At 42.1% G+C, this 24371-nt stretch overlaps 1 protein-coding gene across 12 annotated transcripts in view; it reads left to right on the plus strand.

The window, feature by feature from the left end:
• The window catches only part of iqsec1b (IQ motif and Sec7 domain ArfGEF 1b), a 235928-nt gene that overhangs the window by 205034 nt on the left and 6523 nt on the right, over nt 1-24371 (plus strand). For 10 of the 12 annotated variants that reach the window (XM_080890606.1, XM_080890610.1, XM_080890609.1 and 7 more), the window contains 12 exons: nt 10929-11208; nt 13380-14641; nt 15156-15317; nt 16209-16331; nt 18730-18896; nt 19391-19530; nt 20099-20128; nt 20455-20580; nt 20674-20773; nt 21645-21806; nt 21919-22095; nt 23171-23220. In XM_080890606.1, the coding sequence (XP_080746732.1) occupies nt 10929-11208; nt 13380-14641; nt 15156-15317; nt 16209-16331; nt 18730-18896; nt 19391-19530; nt 20099-20128; nt 20455-20580; nt 20674-20773; nt 21645-21806; nt 21919-22095; nt 23171-23220 (2779 nt within the window). Of the gene's footprint in view, nt 1-3517; nt 3648-10928; nt 11209-13379; nt 14642-15155; nt 15318-16208; nt 16332-18729; nt 18897-19390; nt 19531-20098; nt 20129-20454; nt 20581-20673; nt 20774-21644; nt 21807-21918; nt 22096-23170; nt 23221-24371 lie in introns of those variants that run through there. The other 2 variants (XM_080890614.1, XM_080890607.1) reach the window with 2 other exon arrangements.

Genomic DNA, 24371 nt, shown 5'->3' on the forward strand with positions numbered 1-24371 from the left:
CAAGTGATCTGGTGATTAGCCGGGATTGTGTTGGTTTGGCTAAAAATCTCCTGAAAAGCTCTAAGCCAGCACACAAGTGCACTGTGGCACTGCTCTGGGTTCTCAGAAATTACAGTAGAGCTCAACATTGACAGTCTCACCCTAGAAGATGAATTCTTGGTGAATGTCAGACAAAAAGAAGATGCACTCTCTGAACATTCAGCCACTATCCGGCCTGGAAACCTCGGGTCCTTCAACCCAATCGTAGCTGGAGGAACAGCTCTCGTAACCAGTGATGCAACATTTGAGTCTGTTTGAAACAGAAGCTGATATTTGTTCTCTGTGCGAGAGTGCAACTCATCAGAATAGAACTTACAGGAAGTAAACAGAAACTAAAAATAGCAGCTCCATGGCTGTGACCAAGCTTCCTTAAGTTTTTCAGATGTGTCTGTAAAAATGTTTCCCTGCTATGCGGGTTATCTAACTGTCAGGTTATTTAACTAGCAATGATCTAACACAGGGAAAAGCATCAGGCCCCCAGATCTTTAAAGCTGATGATCTCATTATTTGATGCGACTTATTCATCACCTCTCCCTGTGAAAAATGTCTCTCCTCTGAGACTCTGCCTAGTGAATCCGGGTAAGCTCCCTGAGCTTCTAATCAGTGCTGCTGTTGTTTTAAACCACAGATCAGAGCATCTGGGGAAGGTGGACATGCAGACACATTTGTCTCCAGGTACCCGACTCACACAGACTGCTCAATTTACTTACCAAGTGAAGCAGAAAATGTAGTGTCTGTCAATGACTCTATTTTTGCCCCCGCTGGTGTCTCGTGCAGTATGTGAAATGTGCCACACCCACACAGCTGTGGGTGTGGCATGTTGTCATCCTGGCTGTATAAGGAGGTGTTGGTAGTGAGAAGAGCTAAGGTTTGCCTGCCGTAGACGGAGACTGAAGTGTGTGTAAGACGAGAGTAAGATCTGGTCGTTATAGTTGGACCGGAGCTGTCACACCCTCCGTCCTCAGCGCTGAGGAACTGGAAGTGATATAGGGATTAATACAAGGACAAGGAGCACTGCTGTTCCCACTTTGGAGTCTAGACAGAGTGTGACAGGTGTGTCTGTAACTCAAGCCCTTAAAAGAGCCATCCTGTGATGAGTTGTCACTCTTTAAACTCGCTTTGAATGCACTCAATTGAAACTGTTTGGCTGTTTGAAAAAGACCAGCTGCTTTATGAATTCCTCCGTGTGCTTTTGTGTCGGATCAATAAAGGGTAAACACACGAGGACGCACATACCAGTGCAGTGAAAAATGGGAGTTAACTGTAAGCACAGAAAAGCTAGCTTACGGTACCTTAAAAAACTGACAACATGTCTGTAAATCAACACATTTGTAATATTAATGTTCTGAGTTATTCCTGTCACATACAGACATTCAGATGATGTGATTCTGCTCACGTAGCTCAAAGGTCACAGGGGGAACCTGATGTAAGGTGGTGTGGGGGAGAAGTAGACAGCACTGGATGAATAATAAGATCTGTTGTGTCATATGTATTTTAATGGCTCACACAGTGAGTACTAAATTTTGAATTTTATTTTATTTCACAAACTATTGATTGTCTCTTAGTTGTGCTGAAATTTTAATATAAAAATTATATGTATGTCCTTGTTGCTTAATTTAGAGAGTATGTGAAAACTATATCAAGATGTAAATTGGTTAGCTTAAAGTGAGCAATGGTTCAACCTTGGAAATAGCTTGAAGGTCCAGCAATGCTACAGTCACACTAGCTAAAATAGTGTCAGTCAAACATGTTCAAACCGTCTTTGATGCATCGAGACGGCAATAAAACAAAAGCTGTACCAATCCGCCTGCGATAATACAGTGATTAGGTGTGATATAGCTGTGAATATCTCTTGCCATTGATTGCAAATTTGTTGCGTCTCCATACACAGAAATTCACATTAGTTAACATCTTAGATTAGGGATCCAGCTGGAACCCTAATCTAAGATGAATGAGAGGCAATCAGCAACTTTGCTTTTATATGGAGCAGGCAACACTTAAGATTATTTTAATGTTTTTACCAAGCTGCAGTGTGTTTACGAGTCCTTCCATGTCAGCTTATCGCACTGTCTCAAACTCATCTGGGAGGTAAGAATACATCCCATCTCTGTTAACTACTGTACCGTAATCGCTGTCACGATAGAGATGCGAGAGACCAAAATAACCCAAGGTCTGATCAAAGGCAGCTGGCTCCAACTGTCCCTCTCTGCATTCAAGCAGAGTGAGTGTTAAATGCTGCTGCTCTACCTTAAGCTGCGCAGTCATGATTAAAGCTAAAGGAGAACCAGGTTCCCCCGGCGATGTTCAGTGGGGGTGAATACTTTAATTAATAAATAATGACTCAGCCAGTGACGGGGACTTTGCGGGATTTTCAGATCTTATCCAGGTTTTTGCATCACTTGAGCTCAGTTCAGACCCGTTTTAGTTCAATATTCTTCTGCTGTGAAAACATTTCTGCTGCTAGCTGAGCTTCCCTTGTGTACCACAGGTAGCAGTAATGAATGCTAAACTCTTATCACTACACTCTGCTGCACCATATATAAAACCTCCATAAGGGAGACATTTTGTCCTCTTTTCTAAGTTCTGTAATGGCTTATTCACTTCATACTCTATCTTTATTTTTACCTTTGACTTATTGTATTCAGGATTATTTTCCATTATTCTTTGTTTCCTTGAGGGGAAATAGGATATAAGATGTGTAACCAGAGAGGCCTTACAGTCCCAGCTACCACTGTTAGCTGTCTTATCACACTGCTTTACTATATGTGGTTGATATAATCTTTGGTCCACACCCATCTTTTTTGGGGGGGAGAGGTAATGATGTCATGAACCGGAAGTGGAGGGGCCCTCCTCAGGGCTTTAGTTTATGTGGTTGAGGTGGGAACATCATCAGCACAAAGATGCAAAGAGTTGTGAGTCAAACATTCCCTCTAAACTCGGATTGTTTGTTTAAAGGATGGTTGAGCCAGTCAGCTGGCTGAGCAGCTGTTCCTTGGGTAATGTTGGCTGGAAAGCTGTGGCTGTGATACTATCTTCTAATGCACACTTTCAAGGCCTTTGATCAGCAGTCCTAGAGAGCTGATTATCAGGTGCTGATTAAAGCTGAACGTTGGGCAGATCTACTGAGGTGAACTGATATTAATGCAATCCCAACTCCAGCTAAAACGCTATATCCAGGGGGTTTTTCCCAGGCCTCATCCTTACTGCAGTTCTCTCTCACCACTAGAGTTTTCTCCCTCTCTGTCCAGTTTTAACTTCTTGCCCCTTCCTGCTAAAGACCCTCCAAATCCATGGGACACCAGTGCCCCCGCTGCCACACGACCCAGTTTTCCTCTGGAGGAATTCCCTCCCTCTTCCTGCGAACGCCCCTCCTCACAAGCCGAGAAGGGAGGCCAGAGCTTTAGTGGAGAAGAGTTGAAGGAGAGGGGAGCCGTCCTCTGTCAGAACACAGCACAGTCAGCCAGCAAATGAACATTTAGCCCAGGGATGGAGTAAGCGAGGTCAGGGCGGTGATGGGTCTAGAGTAGGGGCTCGCAGGGTAACATGTGGTGTCTGCAGTGTGCCTCTGACAGGACTCAGTCCTTACTGGAGCTGGAGTCATACAGCTGGTAAGTGTGTGCGTGCTTGCTCTGAGTCTTTTAATAGCTGCTGGACACGTACTTAGCTTCTGATTTGGCTCTGAACGGGTCTCGTGATGCAGCTTGAACATTTCACTAATGGCAGCTGCTGTATTTAGGGGCCACTGCCAGCTCAATTGAAAAAGCATTAATAAATGTCCAACAAAACTGCTGGTACTGCTTATTAGATGAATTGCATTTAATGAAGTAGATTTTTGTGCCAGGGTGTAGCTGCTGATGAAGAAGCCCGCTTTGCATGAAAGCCTTTGATTTTCCCACTGAGTGCCAAGCAAGTGAATGCAGCTGACTCATATTTTACTGTTCCCAACTCAGTGCCCTCTAACTCAGGTTTCATCAAGTTAGGCTTAATCAGCTCACGATGAAACGTACAAGTCAGCGTGGCTGCACGGCAAACGTGTGAGTGGCAGGTCGCAGTAATTAATTCATCACTGCAGAGTGACACAGTGAGAAGAGACTCTGGTTTTTGAAGAAGTCACACAGCAGCACAGGGAGGATGTCTCCAGGGGAGGTGGTGACACCAGCACTGTCCTCGCATCACCTGCCCTCCCTCCCCCTCCCTCCCCCTCCACTTGCTCTGACACACCAGCGCCCGCTACCAACACATCATTAAAATTCTATCAGGCCGCAATTTATGCACTGTCATGGGACTCTGAGGCACTTTGTGAGTTTCTGATTCGAAACGGCAGCTGTAATGAAACAAGAGGGAAGGTGCACCCTGGAGGAAATGTGGGTGTGATTGTTTGTGTTAAGACTTCACGTTTTAACACCAGATCTGGCACCTCTGCTGGACGGCAGGACCTCTAAACGTCAGGAAGAGGTTAATATTTTGAAATGGTGAAAAGAGTTGCGTAATGTCTTCAGTGGCTCCAGTGGAGTTTTCTGAAACCTGAGATTTGCGACGTCACTGGAGTAATGTTAGCTTGAACCAGGAGACTGAAGTTTTATCATGGAAAGCGGAAGAAGCGGCTGTTTATAAAACAGGGCGGGTCTAATGTGCAGAGCGTCTCACCGATTCAGCCACTCTGTAAATAAATCGTTCGCTTTGGACCATTTCTCAAATGGACTTTCCAGACAGGGAAGAAAACAACTCCTTACGTGATTTTCTGGGGTTGTCGCGATATTATTGGTTTGGGTTTGTGTTATACACACGTGGGTGGCTGTTATGTTAATGCTTCCTTACAGCTTGTTACAGCCATGCTGAGGATTTCAGAGAACTTTGGCATCTAATTTAGACCAGGCGGTGCAGGAAGTTGGGTATTACGTGTAAGACCTTTGCAGTCCTGTTAAACACTCGTTATCTTATCCTTGACATGAAGGGAGAGCAGTTCTCTGATCTCGGCATCAGACCAATTTCTGCATGTATTTGCAGTCAAACTGACTGTTTCCAAGTGAAATCTGGCAGTAAGGCCCAGTATTATGTATCTGACTCCCTGACATAAGAGGAAGTTACACTTTCTTTACATTTCTTTCCACAGAAATGTAAATACCGTGACGTGCAATGTCTTGTCTCAGAGTGATGCTGAAAAACTGCTTCATGTATGTATTATTTCTAGGCTGGATTATTGTAAATAATTATTATCAGGCTGTCCTAAAACCTCCCTTAAAAGGCTTCAGTTGAGAGTACTGGCAGGGAAAGAGACAGCACATTTCTCCCATAGGGGATTCTCTTTATTGGCTCCCTGTTAAATTCAGAATTAAGTTTTAAATCCTTCTCGTCACATACAAGGTATTGAGTAATCAGCCCCAACTAATCTTACAGACCTCATGATGCACTGAGTCTTTCTTCTTTGCTTACCTCTTTTCACACTCTCCCTTTAATCGTTAGTTATCAATAATTAGTGTGTCTTTTGCCCTGTCTCATGTTTCTTCCTGTTAAAAGGGAGTTTTTGCTTCCCACAGTCGCCAAGTTTGATTGTTGGGGTTTTCTCTGTATTATAGTAGGCTCTTTACCTTACAATAGAAAGTGCCTTGAGGTGACTGCTGCTGTGATTTGCCATTATATAAAGAAAATTGAATGGAACTGAATTATGGACGTCTGTCATAGTAACAGTGAAATATCTGCACTCAGATGCAGCTGTTTGTTGAATCAGATTTATTATTAACACATAGTAGAAAAGAGGTTGGATGGATATATAATTCAAACTAAGTATTCTTAAACTAATTTCTAAAATAATCAATGCAAATAAACAAATGCCTGCCGTACAAAGAGTCCTCCTGGGGGAATTCTGCTAAGGATTAGGCTCTAGGATTATGTCACGTGGCTGTTAGGCGTTTGTCAGTTGTCAACTGCATTCGTGTTTGTTCTGCACTGAAACTCATTCAGAAATGTTACTCGGTCTAATGTAGTAACAAGATGGCTGTCAATCACTGAAATATGAGCGGGGTGTTCAGATGTAAGGCTGAAATGTTCCACTGCTAACAGGATAAGTGAAATAGAAAGAGCTACTCTTATGAAAGCAGTTCAATTATTCAACTGGCTGACATTTTGGAAGCTGTAGCAGTGTGTTAGGTTGAAGCCAGATTATAGTTAACACAAGTGGAGTCCCAACACGGTAACACTGATACACTTAGCTTAAACAAATATCAGTGATCCGGGTACTTCCTGCTTCAGTCATGCTCCCCACAGTCGCTGCTGCACCTCAGTTTATGGTCCAGCACTGATCCAAACACGTACCAAACTGCGGTAGTGGAATTACCTCCATCAGCATCTCAAACATTGGAGGTGCCAATCCCAGTTCTTCCAGCATCTTTATGATATCTCTTTAGCAATAATATGTAGTTACATTCTTTTTAGAAGTTTGCTAGTTAATTGGCTACATGTATAACCTCTAATTAATATGCACCTATACAGTACTACAGTATGAAGACTGGAGCTATCTAGGAAGGAGATCCTTTTGCGTTTTCTAAAACCTGTCACACTCATTCTTCCTGCTCTGAACAAATCTCTCTCTCTCCCTCTCTGACTGCTGGGGATATTTCAACATATACTTCATATATGTTGAAATATAAGCAACATACTCTTCAGTCATTCTCATGCAACATAACCAGCTAACTGAAGACATCAGCATGCTGTAAGTGGTTTGAGTTTGGTGCCACGTTTCGAGCATGCCAAGCTCTTCTTCCGTCTAACGGAATTGATATTTCCAATTAAACTTCCTCTGCTGGAGCAGATGTATTATGGCCCGCCCTTCAGTCTAATTAAAGGGCTCTCTCTGTCTGATTAGATTAGTTCCTTTAAAAATTAAAAATGTGTTGAGGGTGCACAGGGAAGGGAATGAAAATGCTGAAAGTGGTTTTAAAATGAGCGTGAGTGTCCAGCTTGGAGAGCGGGGACGTTTTCCCTAATGAGAGATGTTATCACGTGACAGAGAAACTGTCGTTCATTACAGTGACTTGGCCAAATAAACATTATTGCAAAGTATCCCACAGGAATGTGCGGCCTTCCAAATTTGTTCTAAATGCCACTACTAAGCTATTGTTAATTTTAGGCACATTTTTTTTTCCCCAGTACAAACTTGAGCTTAAAGTTTTGAAGAAGGGAGAAATAGTTAACGTAGCTCCTCTCAGTGTTTAAATATGTGTCGACTCACTCATCTCAAAGTTCACAAACTAACACAACCCTTCTTTTTTTTGTTTAAATGTTTTACACAGAGCAAAACAGGAACACAGTAGTTTGTGGTTTCAGGAGAAGTTACACCACAGCTGTTTTTCAGAGTTGTTTAAACTCCATACTAACCATGCAAGGACAGGAGTAGAAAGGTTTCCATGTCAGCGAAGCATTATTGGAAGCAAATTGGAACTTGTCCAAAGACTAGACTGAAAGAATAAAATTGCACAAACAAATGTTAGAAATGGACTTCTCAGATTGTGTGGGTCAGAGTAGAGCGGACACCTCCCAGTGTGGAGATGAACACACATTTGGTTCTTTAGAGCATCTGAACAAATGAATCATTTTTCAGATTTATCTCAGAACACCACCAATATAAAATGTAGCTGTTTTGCTTTGATATGTCATATTTCTCAGCAGAAGTCTAACTTATGTGAATGTAGCCCCATTTAAATATCATCCTCTTCAGAATGATGACAGGAATCATTAGTCTACCGCTTTGACCCTATCCTGGATGTCAAATCTCTTTCCTGTTCAAACTTTTACTTCACCCTTTATTATCTAATTTTGACACATTCTCCCACAGAGATGAGCCTTTCCACCTCACCCATCACACTGATGACAAAAGGAACATTTTTGTTTTAAGAGAAAACTGCTGAAATCTGGTCAAACTGATTATGCATTGTTTTTAAAGTCAGACCCCACCACGTCCTGGCTTGATGAAGCACTGACACATTTCTGTCTCTGACTGACTGTTCAGGTCAGATGGTACACAGCCAACAATAGGCCAACATCCTGCAACATGGATGTCTTGTTTTTTCTGACATTGCCGTTGTGTACTGCTGTGTGAAATGAATTGATAATGAAAAGCATATCTGCTAAGTGTTTCTGGATGTCTCACTCCTCATGCCAGTGCAGTAGTTGGTGTGATCTTTTACAAATCACGATTGCACATGAAGCTATTGGCAACTTTCTGATTTGTGTGATGTCTCAGCCTGGTTGCTGGTTGCTGGTGGACTTGTAAATTTGCTTCCTGAGGGCCGAAAAAGAGAGTCTGTCATGCAGAAATAATTGTTTAGGAGATGCAGATGAAGAGTAACAACCATGGATGCATGTTACAAAATATCAAGAATTGGGGAACAAATGTTACATCCCATTCTTCTGCACTGATACCACAGAGTTTCTTAAACAGCAGTTCTCCACATACAGAAATATGCCTACACACTATGTATAAGCAGCTGGGCTGTCCTTTAAGTACCCCACTTGAGCCAAAACACATCAATGGTCAGAGGCCAAGCTCTAGGCTAATCTATTTTTCAGGCCTCCCCAAAGTGAGACCTCACCAAATAAACCAAAAAAAAAGTCATGATATATACCACATGTGGTTCTTAGATGGTGGTGGTGAACAGAGGGGTTCGCAGCCAGCCTTAATGATAGGCTTGTCTTTTTTTTTGTTGATTAGCAATTTAATGTAGTGTTCTGCCTAATTTAGAAGTGAGCTCGACTGCAGTTGACGGCTTACACTAATAGGAAGTAGCAATTGGAGTTGTACTATATTATACCTGTTCTTGTAGTGTTGATTGATATCTTTCACAAAACAATGTAGACACAAAAATTCAGTTAAGCTGTCTCCAGTGGTTGCTGTCTAAATGATTAGTACTGAAGAGCAACTCAGACTCATATGTGAGAACTACAACAAAAGATACAAGTGTAGTTGTGCACCATGATTATTATCCCCACCTCACTGCATATTAAGAGGCCACCAACCTGAGGTGTTCACCAATTGCTTCAGTGTGATCTCCTTCTTGTTGTTTTTGCAACAAATAATTCCATGACTACATTCACGGGAAAATGGCATGTGCAGAAAGCAAACCAACTGCATGCATGAGAAACATTCCACTGTGAACATATCAGCAGTCACCTTTTGTTGGATTGCATTTGCAGTTCAATCAAAACCACGGCATTTAAAGAGAGGCAGCTATTTCATCTGCTGTCATTTATATTTGGCTGTGTAGCTCTGTTCTGGGACCTCCACACATGTGCATACATGGAACACCATGGAGTAAGAGCATCAGCAAGACCCAGTGCAGAACAGAGCAGGAATCAGTGACATGATGGCATGAAAGGAGGAGCTGGGGTGGAGGGGGATTGCAAAGCTAATGAACCTTTAGTAGTTGCAGTAATGCTTAAGTAGTAATGCTTGTTTAAAGGATGTAGAGTTTAAAGGATGATTCATGTCGTGGACCTAAAGTCATGTCTCCCAGCTGTAAGTCATTAGAATACCCATCAAAGCTAGCCAAACGTCTTTTTTAAACACCTGTATTAGGCTAACAGGTTTCCTTTAATTTTGTCTCTGCCATTAGTATTTCAGCTCCTTATGGTAAGTTCCCAGTAGATATGCCCTTCCTGTTTTGGTAGCCATCATCATCATACAAGGTGATAAACAGAATTGCATAGTAAATGTGTGACTGATAGGGAACACGCATGTTCTCATTATTATAGCCACTACATTGTGAAATGAACATTTATTCCAAAATGAAGAAGTAAAAAGAGAAGTAAAAGGAAGCCTGCCGATAGCAACTTTAAAGTGAGCCACACAGCTGTCCAGCTGTATGACCGACACGCTGCTGTCACCTGCAACTCTATACTTTGTGTTTTAAGTGTGTAGATAGCAGTGGATAGTATAAGCCGTAAATGAGCAAAAAATGATTTGCAACTATTGGGAGGGAGGAAGTGCAGTTTCACTTTGATTCATGATAGATTCATTTGCCATCTTTTTTTTTTCTATCGTCAGCAATCCTCATTTCAGCTTCCTTCCTTTTTCATGGAATTTCACACTTTTGACTAAAATGTTTATCTGCAGTCTCATAAGCATTTAATGTCCTTACATTGACATCCAGTCTTGTACAAAGAAAAAGTTTCTTAAATCAAACATTTGTCAGTGGAGAGGAAGATCTCACTACGTCAAACATTCAAAAAGCAGTCAGATCAGTCCTGTAAGGCAGAATCTTTGATTCTTTACAGGAATACTTATGGAGCTGTCTTTGAGAACCAAATATATGGTAGAAAATCACAACAGTGTAAGATGTGTGGAGACCAGCTGTATGCTGGGAGAACCGATCTATAGTCTGGAACGAGCCGGTCGGTCATTGCCAGTTTATCCAAACTGATGTTTGAACTTCTGTGAGAGAACAAAGGTCTGTATTGATCTCAATATTCAAGGCACTACTTCACATGCTTTAATCAGTTCTGACATGGTGCCCCTTTGTTTATAGTAAGATTGGGTTTCTGATAATGTTGTGGTAATTTCAGCATCGGTGGAGTTAAAGTGTGTCTTTAACAGTCAGCTTTTATTCACAGTCATTTCATTTGTTTTAATTAAGACATAGTGCCTCGCTCGTACGGCTGCTTGGGATAGCCTGAGGTTTTTCCTGCTCTGGAAAGAGAATGTGTAAAGACGACAGGCTGCACACTGACTGCTGCTATAAATTCACTCGCTCGCATTTATACCCTGCCAGCAGTATCAAAGTTCACTTTTTCCATCTGTCACGTGCTCTGTGCTGACACACACAAGGGAGTGTGTGCACTCAGGAAAATGACTAAGCAGACTAACTTGGCGTGCTCTCTGTGTTTGTGTGCCGCAGTGTGGAAGGTGATGCTCCAGGAACTGAAGTGGGAGCTTCTGTGGACCCTAGTGGTGGCTACAGTTGTGTCCCAGTGACCCACAGCGGCGGGCTCGGCCCCGACCACCTGGACAGCCAGCTCTACGGGCACATCTTGCTGCCAGGCCACCCACGGCCCAGACGGCCCAAGCTTCAGCACTCTCAGTCCATCCTCCGCAAGCAAGCAGAAGAGGAGGCAATCAAGCGCTCCCGCTCGCTGTCAGAGAGCTATGAGCTCTCATCTGACCTACAGGACAAGCAGGTGAGACGGGAAAGGGCCACACTAACTTAAATTTGTTAAAACTTAGAGTAATGAGTAGCTTGAACACAGAGGCATTATGAGCAGATGTGTAGTAGATCCTAGTTTTTCGTGGCACATCAAAGGAGAATTATTAGCCAAAACTGCAGTTCCCTGCCAAGGTTTTTCCATTTTTCACTTTCTGACTGATTCATTCTGAAAGTATAAAAACAAAACTTCTGTCAACATTAAAAAAAATTGCAACCTGTTGTATTGTATTCTCATAATGTTTTCATTAGTTTGCTGCCCACCATTATCTATTAGCTTTACACCCCATGATATCTGATGTGGTGCATCAAGTCCTTCTAGTTTGGAAGTCCAGTTAGTTTGTAATGTGTATTTAGGGCCGTGCAGACTGTTACAGGCTTTCAACACATAAAAAATTCATAGTCAGAGTCATTTCTTTTTCCAGCAGTAGTAGGCATGGATGGTTTGCTTGGTCTTCAGCCATGTACTAAGGCTCCACATGACAGTGAATCCCTCCATTTTTTCCAGAGGACACCAATAACTTAATTAGCAGCAAAATTAGGCATCAACACAGTCAAAGGGTCCTGTTCAGTGACTTAAATAGGAGTAAGTTGAGCGTATATTGAGATTTGCTACCATCCTCAAGTACCGTACTCATTAGAGGAACTGAAGTTTTTGGCATTTTAAAGTCGACTTCATTGTTCAGCCTCAGAGGTTGTGGCTTGACCACAACATGGAGAGGACTATGGGTAGTGGAAACCATACAGCGTATTATCTGTAAGCAAGCCCAAAGAAAAAGCAGGCAACTAGGCATTAAAGTGTGTTGCTGAGTAGAATTTGAGACTCTTGTATAAGGACATGACAGGAAAATATGTGCATGGCCTTTAGAAGAACTACATAAAAGATCATCTAGTGACTTTGGTGACCCCAGTAGAGAGCATCATTCCCTCCTTAGCTCTGGTTGTGTGCCAACCAAACAGACTCACAGCATAGTTTGTTTATATAGAGTATCTAGAGTCTGTTTGCATTTATTTATTACTTCTATAGTTTCATATAGCTGAAGCCCACAGGAAAGCACTAAGAACTTAGAATGAACCAGAAAGACCAGAGTTACTAAGCACACTGTCAAATGTAGCTAAATGCTCTTCTGAGTTATTTATCACATGACACGTCAAACTGTCATTGTTTCAAAATAATAGTGTTTCAATAATAAATAGCATCTGTATGACATCTATATTAGTAATACATTATCGATAGGAAATGATATCACCGCTTAATCCTTTTGTCACTGCTTAACTTCTTGCATTGAAACTTCCTGTCATGTTCCATTTGTGGCAAGTATAAACCCACTCGCCTCCTTGGCCGTCCCATACAGAAGTGGTATAGATTTAGTGTCATTTTTTACCCCCATGAGTCCATAGGTGGAAACCAGGTCAGTGTAAGCGGTACGGGAATGAGAGGGGGACAATGCAATTCAGCCCTGACATTATTCTAATTAGAGGCATATAGTTTGAGACTTTTCAGTATAGTCATATACAGAATACAAGACAGGATACTGTTTCTCTCAAGCACTGCAATGATTCAGTAGGATTTGTTCTTTTCAGTTTCAGAGAAAAAAGCAGTTTCTGGTTATCTTACATTTATGTTAATGAACTAAAGTGGTCATACAGTTAGAAAATGTACTGTTTCTCATAAAACAAGCCACCTGTACCTATTGTGCTTACAGGCTGTGGCGTACAGACACACATTTTGTTGTTTTGGACAGAAGGATCAGAATCCTTGCTAGTTTTTTCAGAGCTTTCAGCTGTTACTCCCAAGGCTTCATTCAGTGAACAAAGCTTGTTTAGTTATTGGTGTTAGCATCTCTTAAAAATAATGTGGTCAAGTCTCTTTAATTAGACTGTGTGATCATAGATGAACCATCTTTATCATAACGATGTTTTTTGTGTGTCAGACAAATATATTTTGCCAGAGAGCTCAGGAAATTAGCTTTCTGGGTTTTCTTATTTTTGTTTTGTTTTTTGTTTTTTGCTTCGGTTGTACCATTGTAGGATGCTTTTGCAAGTCTCAAGTCTCGTAAGAACACGTCTAAAGGGACTATTGAGGAAAGTGTTCCCATGTTTCCAATATGTTTTCATTTCTCTCAAATTCCCCTCCTTTCCCTACAGGTGGAGATGCTAGAGCGCAAATATGGTGGGCGTTTCATAACCCGGCATGCTGCCCGCACCATACAGACAGCTTTCCGCCAATACCAGATGAACAAAAACTTTGAGCGTCTTAGAAGCTCTATGTCTGAGAACCGTATGTCCAGACGGATCGTCCTATCCAATATGAGAATGCAGTTTTCCTTTGAAGGACCTGAAAAAGTCCATAGCTCCTACTTCGAGGGAAAGCAGGTCTCTCTCACAGATGATGGCACTAAAATTGGTGCACTAAGGCAGTCAGACCATGGCGGGGAGATGGGTGTGCAGGCCAAGACCCCCACCACACAGAGCGACTTCACAGATGCCATCACAGAACTAGAAGATGCCTTTTCAAGGCAGGTGAAATCTCTAGCCGAGTCCATAGATGATGCTCTGAACTGCCGCAGCCTACATGGTGAAGACAGTCAGTCAGAGCCAGGGAGAGGCCTCCAGGATATGGACAGAGAGGTCACCTGTCAGGTGAAACCCTCCCACAGCGCCTCAGAACACCGTAAACTCGATGAGATGACAGCGTCTTACAGCGATGTCACCCTGTACATCGACGAAGAGGAGTTATCACCACCCCTTCCTCTTTCTCAGTCTGTAGACCGGCCCTCAAGCACAGAATCAGACTTGCGCCAGCGTTCGCTCAACTCCTCACAAGATTATTGGTCTCTTGCTCATAAGGATGAAAAAGGGGACACCGATACCAGCTGCCGCAGTACACCTTCCTTGGAATGCCAAGAGCAACGTCTACGGGTAGATCACCTACCCTTATTGACCATAGAGCCTCCCAGTGATAGCTCAGTGGAGCTGAGTGATCGTTCTGACCGCAGCTCTTTAAAGAGACAGAATGCCTACGAACGAAGCATCAGCAACCAGCAGAGTAGCCCTAAACAAGTCAGCCACAGCCTGCCACCTCGAGGGCCTTCCAGAGAAGAAGACACTTCCCGACATCGATCGCGACAGCTGGAGGCCCATCTGGCAATCAATGGTACAGCAAACCGGCAGAGCAAGTCAGAGTCGGATTTCTCAGATGGCGACAATGACAGCATCAACAGCACATCGAACTCCAACGATACCATCAATTGTAGTTCTGAATCCTCGTCCAGGGACAGCCTGCGTGAACAGACGCTCAGCAAGCAGACGTACCACAAAGAAACTCGCAACAGCTGGGACTCACCTGCATTCAGCAATGACATCATTCGCAAGAGGCATTACCGCATTGGCCTAAATCTCTTCAACAAGTACGTCCACACGATAGAACGTCACTTAACACATGATACATTCACACTCTTTGGCTTGTTCAAATTCGATGCAGTTCATTTCACATGACTTACAAAATGGGATTTTTTTGTTTGTTTTGTCTTAGAAACTCGAAATGAACCTCACATTAAAATGCAATGAAGTTGTTTGGAACAAGAACTATCTCTGCCTGTTCTGCGTAAAGTGCAAGCAAGCTTCAAACTCATTTTGCTCCAGTTCGTTTGAGCCCGGCTGAATCTGTTTAATCATTGCTGATTGTGGATTTGGTTGCTTTCTGAGCCCGCTATAAAATGCCTTTTAATCATTTGTGATCAACACCGTAGAGAGTTGTAACTCTCTCCTGGCTTCCCTACGTCCTATCCCTCATGCGACACACATTTGGCCGGGTTAGGAGCGCAACGGGATAATCACAGATTTGGAATGTGTCCTCACCCACTCTCATTTTGCCTCTTTCTTTTTTGGTCTCTCTTTCTCTACTCTTTCCTGTGTCTCTAGGAAGCCAGAAAAAGGCATTCAGTATCTGATAGAGCGAAACTTTGTTCCAGACACTCCGGTGGGTGTGGCCCACTTCCTGCTCCAGAGGAAAGGCTTGAGTAGGCAGATGATTGGCGAGTTCCTGGGTAATCGGCAGAAACAGTTCAACCGGGATGTCCTCGAGTGAGTCTGCAGCAGATCATGCCGGTGTACTCTTTTGGAATATTTGTATTTGAGGATAAATCATTTCAGGCTTTTGATTTAAGTTGCCAACTATGCCAGTGCACAGAATGTTAGTTTATTTGCCTCCTGGGAACATAAATATAAATCATCATTTAGTTGCACATAAGGTTGGCAGTTTGTAATTTACCCTCATTCACACTGTCTAAGGACTATATAATGACTCAAGTTACATGCAGGAAATAAGCAGAAATGGAATCCACTCAGGAAATTGCCATGATGCTCAGATAAACATACAGATCCTCTTTATAGTTTCCAGGTTTTTTGATATGAGAGAGCAGTCGTATAGATTGTCTACTCTCCACTCCTTTGTATCATTCCAATAGTGCCTCATGCTTTAGATTGCACAGATTTATCTTAGACCCACTTGAAATACACCAGCTCTGTCAGAGCCTATTGAGATTCATTGGAGGATAAGGCCAGAAAAGGTCCGCTGGTGTCAGTTTGACAGGCATAACTAAAGGGCTCCTTGAGAAAATGTCTATAAATCCAGACATGCAAGGTATCACTGCTCTGGAGTGCTGAGTCACAATCCTCTTCTCAGCAGAGGAAGAAATGAACATTTCTTCTACTTAAGTAAGTGTCAAGTGAGCAGAAAAACTCTTGCTCCCTTTCATGTCCTGCATATAATCTGAAAAATCAACAGCAGATCAGCTTACTCACTGACAACAGCCAAGTTTGTAGTCATCCTTAATCTTAAACTTCTGCAACTGTTCTTCACCTACGTGGCCAAAAAAAACCCAACAACTTCTAAAATATTCTCAGTTGAACTGGCAGGTGCTTGTTACACTCCCAAACTTCCTGCTCACTGTGAACTCGTGTGTTTTTCACCAGCTGCGTAGTGGATGAAATGGACTTCTCAGCTATGGAGCTGGATGAAGCGCTCAGGAAATTCCAGGCACACATCAGAGTCCAAGGGGAAGCACAGAAGGTAGAGCGACTGATAGAGGCCTTCAGGTAAGGCATGCTTTTAAAAGTTGGGTGCAAAACCATGGCTTTAGTTCCCAAACCAATGTAGGTAGCTTAAATCTAAACCACTTCATGTGCCTTTCTGTAGAAAGGAGGTGTAAAATGATGTTTTTGCAAATAGGGTCATACATCAATTTAGACTAACTGATTATGTGACAGGATGGTCATTATGGGGTTCATTGCCGTGTCTAGTATTTACCACCAATATAGCGTTTATGATTAATGGATAGCACAAACCAGCTTTGCTCCATTTCAACAACACCATTATCCTCTAAAACAAAGGTGACACCAAAAAGTCTAAATGTAACGGTCGCGAGCAGAAAGCAATAGAGCGGTGCAAAGCCATTTCAAATCCAGACTTTTGTTCGACCAAGGCATTGTAGAAAATGATTTAGAGAAAATTAGTTCAAAGAGTGAAGGAATACCTCCCTCAGGGCTGCTGATAGATGTTGTTTGTGCCTCATTTACTTTTCCAAAACTTCCAGCAGAAAAGGTGCCCTCGTGTGCATAGAGAATTCGCTTCGATCAGCAGTGAGCAAGGACATTTCGGCCTCAGTAAACAGCACAGTTACAGGGGAGATAGTGATGACTGCTCATCTGGTGCTCACCTGCAGCCATATCCAGATATGAGTACAAGCTCCCTTTGTGGTGGTTCAGAAATTGCCCGTGTAATACATGGAAGCTGTATTGACAAATGTTACTGTACTTGCACATTATTTCTTTGACTGCAGAACAGATAGCAGAGAGCTCAATATTAATATCAGGTGAAGCATTGATACCTATGCCCCAAACTAATCGCTTACAGGGAAGCTTACACCTTTACTTTGCCAGTAAGTTGTCTTACTGATGCCTTCTTATCAACTAGCTCCTATGTTCAAGCAAAACATTGCATTGTAACTTTCCAGAATGCATCTAACATAAGTCAAAGTGAAATTGATGTAATATTATTTGTGTTATTTCAGTAGCATTAAGGTCATTTTTAGAAACTGGCTCAGGTCTCAAGTCTTTGGGTAGTCTAAATGAGCTAATTAGTCTAGCGTGCTAATTTTAGCATATTGTCACCTACTGTACGTTAGTCAGTACTGATGTATTTGGTATTTATTTATTTATTGTCATTGTCAAGAACAATGAAATTGCGTTTGGGGCTTCCATACAACCCAAAAAAAAGAAGAAAATAATAAATACCCCTTAAAACCCAAGTGTACATATTTAACCCAGTGTGACTCCAATGCAATAAGACAATCCTTAGCAATAATGTTCGTAGAAATTCAGACAAAGACCTGAGAAACATGACAAAATACAACAATGCAACCCATTCAATATTATTGTACTGTGAGATATGATATCAGATATGATAGTTATCTATTTAAGAAAGAGGGGGGGGCAGGAGGGGGAAGAGAATAAAGATATGATGCACCAATGCAGACCAGTTCATTGCTATTAAGAAGTTGGATATGGTTATTGTCCGTGAGAGGGGGGCAGAGAGTTCAGGAGCCTCACAGCCTGTGGATACAGGCTGTTGGCCAGTCTGGATGTTCTGGCCTGTATAGACCTGTACCTTCTCCCTGAGGGCAGCAGATGGAAAAGGTGGCGCGCAGGGTGATGTTGGTCGCGCAGGATACTGTGCACCCTCCTCAGACAGCGAGTGGGGAAGATATTACTGATCTCTGGCAGACTTGTTCCAATAATTCTGCCAGCTTCTTTCACCACCCGCTGGAGTGCTTGCTGATCGGCCTTGGTGCAGCTGGGGAACCACACTAGAAATCCATACGTCAGAATGCTGCTGATGGCACAGTTGTAGAAGTTCAACATCAGAGATCTGGGAATGTGTGCGCTCCGCAGTCTCCTCAGGTAGTAGAGGCGCTGTTGGGCCTTCCGTACAACTGAGGTGATATGGTTGCCCCAGGACAGGTCCTCGGTCACAGTTACCCCCAAGAATTTAAAACTGCTCACCCTCTCCACCGCCTCACTGCCAATGAAGAGAGGCAGATGGTTGTTATGGCCCCTCTTCCGGAAATCTACAATGATCTCCTTGGTCTTTTTGGTGTTTAAGACCAAGTTATTGTCGTGGCACCATGACTCTAGTTGTTGCACCTCTGTCTGTTAATGTAATGCTTATATTTAGATGTAGACTATGTAAAGACATCATAGTAAATTCTTATAATACATACAATAGCTCTGTTAATATATTAGTTTATCTAGCTAAAGTTAGCAATGGCTGCACTTTGATAGCACAGTTGTGCTATTAAAGTAAATAGTTTTGCTTTTGTCTATTAGGGGTAAATATAGGTGGATTAATGGCCCAAATATTAATTTACACACTTATTGTTTTTATCAGAACAATGATTTTTGCATTCAGTTTCTGCTCCTTACATATTCTTCCCAGCCAGCGTTACTGCATCTGCAACCCCGGTGTGGTGCGACAATTCAGGAACCCCGACACCATCTTCATCCTTGCCTTTGCAATCATCCTCCTCAACACTGACATGTACAGCCCCAACGTCAAGCCTGAGAGGAAGATGAAGCTGGAGGACTTTGTTAAGAACCTTAGAGGTACTTTGTTCTCCCTCACTGCACCACATCCAACGTTCTGTCACAAAACCAGTATTCCCCTGACACATTACTGTTTCTCTGAGGATAAATATTCATCTTAAAATTGAGTTTTGTGCATGCACATTGCCTTGATTAATGGCCATGTCAATAAGGTATTTATTTTTTTGGAAGTCATGGCCAAGAAAGCTTTCCTGTCGAAGCAAAGTACTTTTTAGTTGTCCTCAACAGATTTTGAGGGTATTAGGAAATGGCTTTATGGCATGACTGAATAATTTTTCTGCCTATTGAAGTGTCTGTAATTAAAGTACAGTATTGAATGGAGGAGAAAATACTTGTCCACAAAGAGCTTTGAAGGACATTTCTGTATGTATTTTGAGATACATAAGCAATGCAGCAAGTAAGTATATTTAGAGGTTTGGCTTGCATAAATCTGCAATTTAATCATTAATCCCTCTTTTTTTCTCTATTTCTCTTTTCCTCTTATCCCCCGGCAGGAGTCGATGATGGGGAGGACATCCCCCGAGAGATGCTCGTAGGGATATACGAACGGATTCGCAAGCGGGAGCTCAAGACAAATGAAGACCACGTTTCCCAGGTTCAGAAAGTGGAAAAGCTAATCGTTGGAAAAAAGCCAGTAAGTTGGAGTTTGACCTTGGACAGCTACATGTGAAGTGTAACTCCTTTTCTTTTAAAAACCTCCACTCAAGAGCTGAATCCAAGCAGGAGCATTAACACTAAATTACCCAGTGTGCCTCTGAACTGCTATAGTGTGATGGTTAATTCATGGCCAGCTTTCTTCACCGTGTGACTCTTCAGGGTTACTATACCATTGTGAATTACTGCAGTATGTTGTTTGCCCTGAGTACCAACCACAAGAAAAGTCTGAGCTAACAAGCTGTGTAAAAATGAGATAAACAGCCTCGCTCATAATGATCTTGAAGCCGTTTATTTGAAAACTACTCCTTCTGTGAGTCGATACCTGAGAGATGATCCTTATGATGTCATGACCATTATGGGGGACGGAGTCGGAAAAGAGGAAAGTGAAGGACTCTGGCAGCGTGGTTCTGTCATCCGTAAAACTGTTTTGGTTTTTAATTTGGTCTTAAACATTGCTTGAAACTTCTTATCATTCTTGTTGCATACATTTTCACATGTGTCCCTCAAGCTCTGAAATGTGTTTTGTTTGATTTCTTACTCCTTAGATTGGCTCTTTACATCATGGTCTTGGCTGTGTAAGTATTTCCTTTCAATTATTTTCATATTAAGATAAGATAAGATAAGATAAGATAGAACTTTATTAATCCCTCGGGTGGGTTCCTCTGGGAAATTCGATTTCCAAAAAAGCACAGCACCGACAGAAGTTACAGAGTTACAGAATATTATATATATATATATACACACACACACACACACACACACACACTATTAGCACTGAGTGGGATTTTTCTGTTATTCCTCAAGGCTGTATGAGGCATAAAGTTTGAAGCAGCATGTTTGAAAGCTCTTTGTGAAGCACCAAGAGACAGAATAAGAAATTATACTGTATTGTGTTGTGCAGGTACTATCTCTACCCCACCGGAGACTGGTCTGTTACTGCAGACTTTTTGAAGTGCCCGACCCCAACAAACCTCAAAAGTTGGGCCTGCACCAAAGGGAGATCTTCCTTTTCAATGACTTGCTAGTGGTACGGCAGATGTTACTTTCAGTAAAAAGAGAACAAACTCTGTTTTAGAGTGAAAGACTCTTAAAAAGAGTGTGTGCTTTGCTTTTTTCACAGGTTACAAAAATCTTCCAGAAGAAAAAGAATTCTGTGACATACAGCTTTCGACAGTCCTTCTCTCTTTATGGCATGCAAGTCCTCCTCTTTGAGAATCAGTGTAAGTAGTATTTGCATGAAGCACTCACTGTGATATAGATGTGTGTCCACTGAGAGTCCCCAGACCCCTTAGTTCTAGGAACTAATGTTAGGGAACTAATGTTAGGGAACCACAAGTTTCTTCAGCCCTGTTTTTGGTCTGATCTCATAACGCAAATTGATTAGCGGACATTTTCAGAAACTATTACTTTTAAACTGCATCTTTTTAAATTATTATTACGAATGTTAAAGCTGACTTTCTCATTGTAGGCTGTTGTGTCAAATTTCATTTCATTTGATTCGTTTTTATTTATATAGCACCGACAAAAGTCATGCTTGAAAATCCGGTTTGATGCCTTTCTATGCAAAAACTTCCTAGACAGTTCAGGACTTCCTCTGTAGCTCCATGACTTTTCAAAGCTAAGCGGGCACAAAAAATAACTGTTTGCAGTTGCAGGTTCTTATAAATGGCCAATGGACACTAGTGGGAAAATACAAGAATACAAATGAACAAAGTCAAAGATCCCAAATGTTCCATCAACAGAACCTCCTAAACAAGGACTGTTTGAAGGTTAAACTCTCGCACTTAAACTTAAGTCACATGGTTCCTTTAACAGAAATCCCAATGGGAAAGTCTATTGGAAAGTTCCTTTTTGATGGATAACAGCCAACCTCAGAGCTTGCCATCATGGAAACTTTGAATTATATCTATAATCCAAGTCACATACTCCACATACACATACTTTAATATCCTAAATCTGTTGTCTCTGATGGTAGTTCTGATATCCCGCAGCTGGTTTCAGATCCTATTATGTCCTACTGGTAACATCAGTCCTAACTCTAATAGACTTCAATAGTATAATGTCTGAAATGTTATTTTCATCATTCTTTAGACTATCCCAATGGCGTTCGCCTGACTTCAGCCATTCCTGGAGCTGATATCAAAGTCCTCATCAACTTCAATGCACCCAATCCTCAGGACCGCAAAAAGTTCACTGATGATTTGCGAGAATCTATTGCAGAAGTCCAAGAGATGGAGAAGTACCGGATAGAATGTGAGTAAATTGTTCCCATTTTTTATAGACGATATCAGCAGCTGTCTCGCATCAGTAGAAAATATGTGGAAGCCAGGAGTATATGGCACATATGTATTTTCTCCTTGCACAGCTGAGCTGGAAAAACAGAAGGGCGTGGTGAGGCCTAGCATGTCCCAGAGCTCCGGGTTAAAGAAGGATGCAGGAAACGGAAACCTGAGCCGAGCAAGCCTCGACGACAGCTATGCCATCGGTGAAGGTCTGAAGAGAAGCGCTCTCAGCAGCTCCCTACGCGATCTCTCAGATGCAGGTAAAGTCAGGGGTTGCCATAGTAACATGCTGTCTCATCCCTCATCTAGGCTGAGTAGATTGTGTACCTGTGCTAGATGCTGGCATGACACTGTTTACTCCTTCTGGATGTTAATCGATTTAGAAACTTGGAATACGGCATGGCGGCCATCCTGCCGGTACAGAGTGTCTGAGCCAGTGAAGCAAGGAGATAGAGATGGGTGTGTTTGCTAATGGGCCTACGTATAATTTACCAGAGGCTATCAACTAATAATCCTGCATCGCAAGGGGGAGGAGGCAGTGCTATGTAGGTCAGTGCGATCAATTTGAGAGTCTTAGCAGTAAGAGGAATTAATGTTACCATTCAGGCGGGGTGTAGACAGTCGGCTCTGCACAAGCACACTCAATGACCTCAAAGTGAGGAAGCAACCTCGAAGACTGAAGTGAGCTGTCGTTTTTTTATCAGCGTGTCTTTTTGGTAAATGAGGGACAGCCTTTAAAAGCCTGATCAATATCTGGATTTCGGAAGCCTAGATGTTCTCGGGGAACTTTCTCTATCTTTAAAGGGGAGCTCTACACATCTACAAGTACCAGTTATGAGGAGAGCCACAGTTTTGTGGGTGTAATAGTTCCTTTGCGAATTTTAGACCATCAGCCTGAGTCGGTAACATTCATTGACATTCCTTAGTTAGTGACATTGAGTTTAAAACACTGAATATTGCTTATAATTGCATATTTTAGCCCCTGATTTCACCCAGTCTTTTTTAGAACTGTCCCTTGGGAGTCTTTCATCTTAATGGACATGAGCATCATTTTCTTGCAGTCAGATCAGTTGTTTTGCTGATGGGAAGGTTTCCTGCCAGCAGTGACTCAAGTTGACTGCACAGATTTATCTCTGACCTTGTTTCGGAGCAGTGTCTTGTTCCTTTCCCATTTCCTTTAGTTCTTATTCGCCTCCCTCTGCCACGCTAGTCTGCCACCAGCTAGCCGTGTACCACTTTAGTGTGTTAGCATCCTGCCGTCGCAGACAAGAAATATGTGCACCTCCATATTTTAACCAGGCATGTCTTATCTGTCATGTTACATGTTCTGGGCAGGCAAGCGTGGGAGACGCAGCAGTGCAGGATCACTAGACAGCAATATGGAAGTAAGTTTGGATCAACTGATGCTGAGCTGTCCTCCGACTTTACGTTGCTCACTGTGATCACAAGTTTCTGTTTCATTGTTTCTTTATAGTGTTTTTCTCTCTTTTTTTGAGTGTCTGTGTTTTAGTCGTGAGCATATTGGCTGCTGTGCATGTTTTGAGTAGAACGGGAATGATGTTGCATCTAGCATGTTAACCCTTCACGTACACAGCATGGCACGACTAATAAAGTCCTGACAGCTCCGTTGATGATCGGCTCTTACGTTTGAGTTATCTTGGCTTTTGTAGTGGGAACAGTTTTTAGCCATTACCCGAATGTTGTCCTTTTTTGATCACTCAGGATGATCCTGACAGTTCTACTGCATGCTGACACAGTTTGAAGTTTCTTTTACAGACCTCTGACATCAACAAGAAAGTCCTGTCCTTTTTCACTGTTGCACTTATCCAACATAGAGGATGATATGTTGTACCTACTCAGAGTGGGACTGTTCTGAACTTCCTCCAGTTTGTGCTCCAGTCCAGTGTTCTGCATTACCTTTGTATTACAGGATAATATGGAAGTTTTTACCCTATTGTTTGCATTGATAACTTATGTTAGCAGATTCAGATGAGTAATTCAAAAATAAAAAAATAATACTGTAAATTATAAAGTAATGAGAACATGACCTGGTCTGTTTTATATATGGCTGACAGAGTTAACTTGATTTAATGATTTGAGACTAGCATACATTTTTAGTTTACTTCAATGCTAGCTTGAATCTAACTATTACTACACAAGTCCCATGAAGAGATACCACAACTTACTATTTCTCCATCTCTGAAAAACTTCAGACTAGATTCAGAATCACTGGGACTGAAGCATGATCGCTACGTTACCATTTTTTAAAATGTATTTTATGTTTTAGAACAGAACACAGAAATATTAAAGGCTTTAAAACACATTTAAAACACATTTACTTTGAACCTACTCCATCCCTTCTCCCCCAAGCTGTACTGGAGGTTTCTTCCTGTTAAAAGGGAGTTTTTCCTTCCCACTGTCACCAAGGGCTTCCACATAGGGGTCATCTGATTATTGGAGTTTTCTCTGTATTTTTGCAGTCTTTACCCTACATTATATCGTACTTTGAGGTGACTGTTGTTGTGATTTGACGCCG

The sequence above is a fragment of the Rhamphochromis sp. 'chilingali' genome (assembly GCF_963969265.1).
Source record: "Rhamphochromis sp. 'chilingali' genome assembly, chromosome: 9".
NCBI lineage: Eukaryota > Metazoa > Chordata > Actinopteri > Cichliformes > Cichlidae > Rhamphochromis > Rhamphochromis sp. 'chilingali'.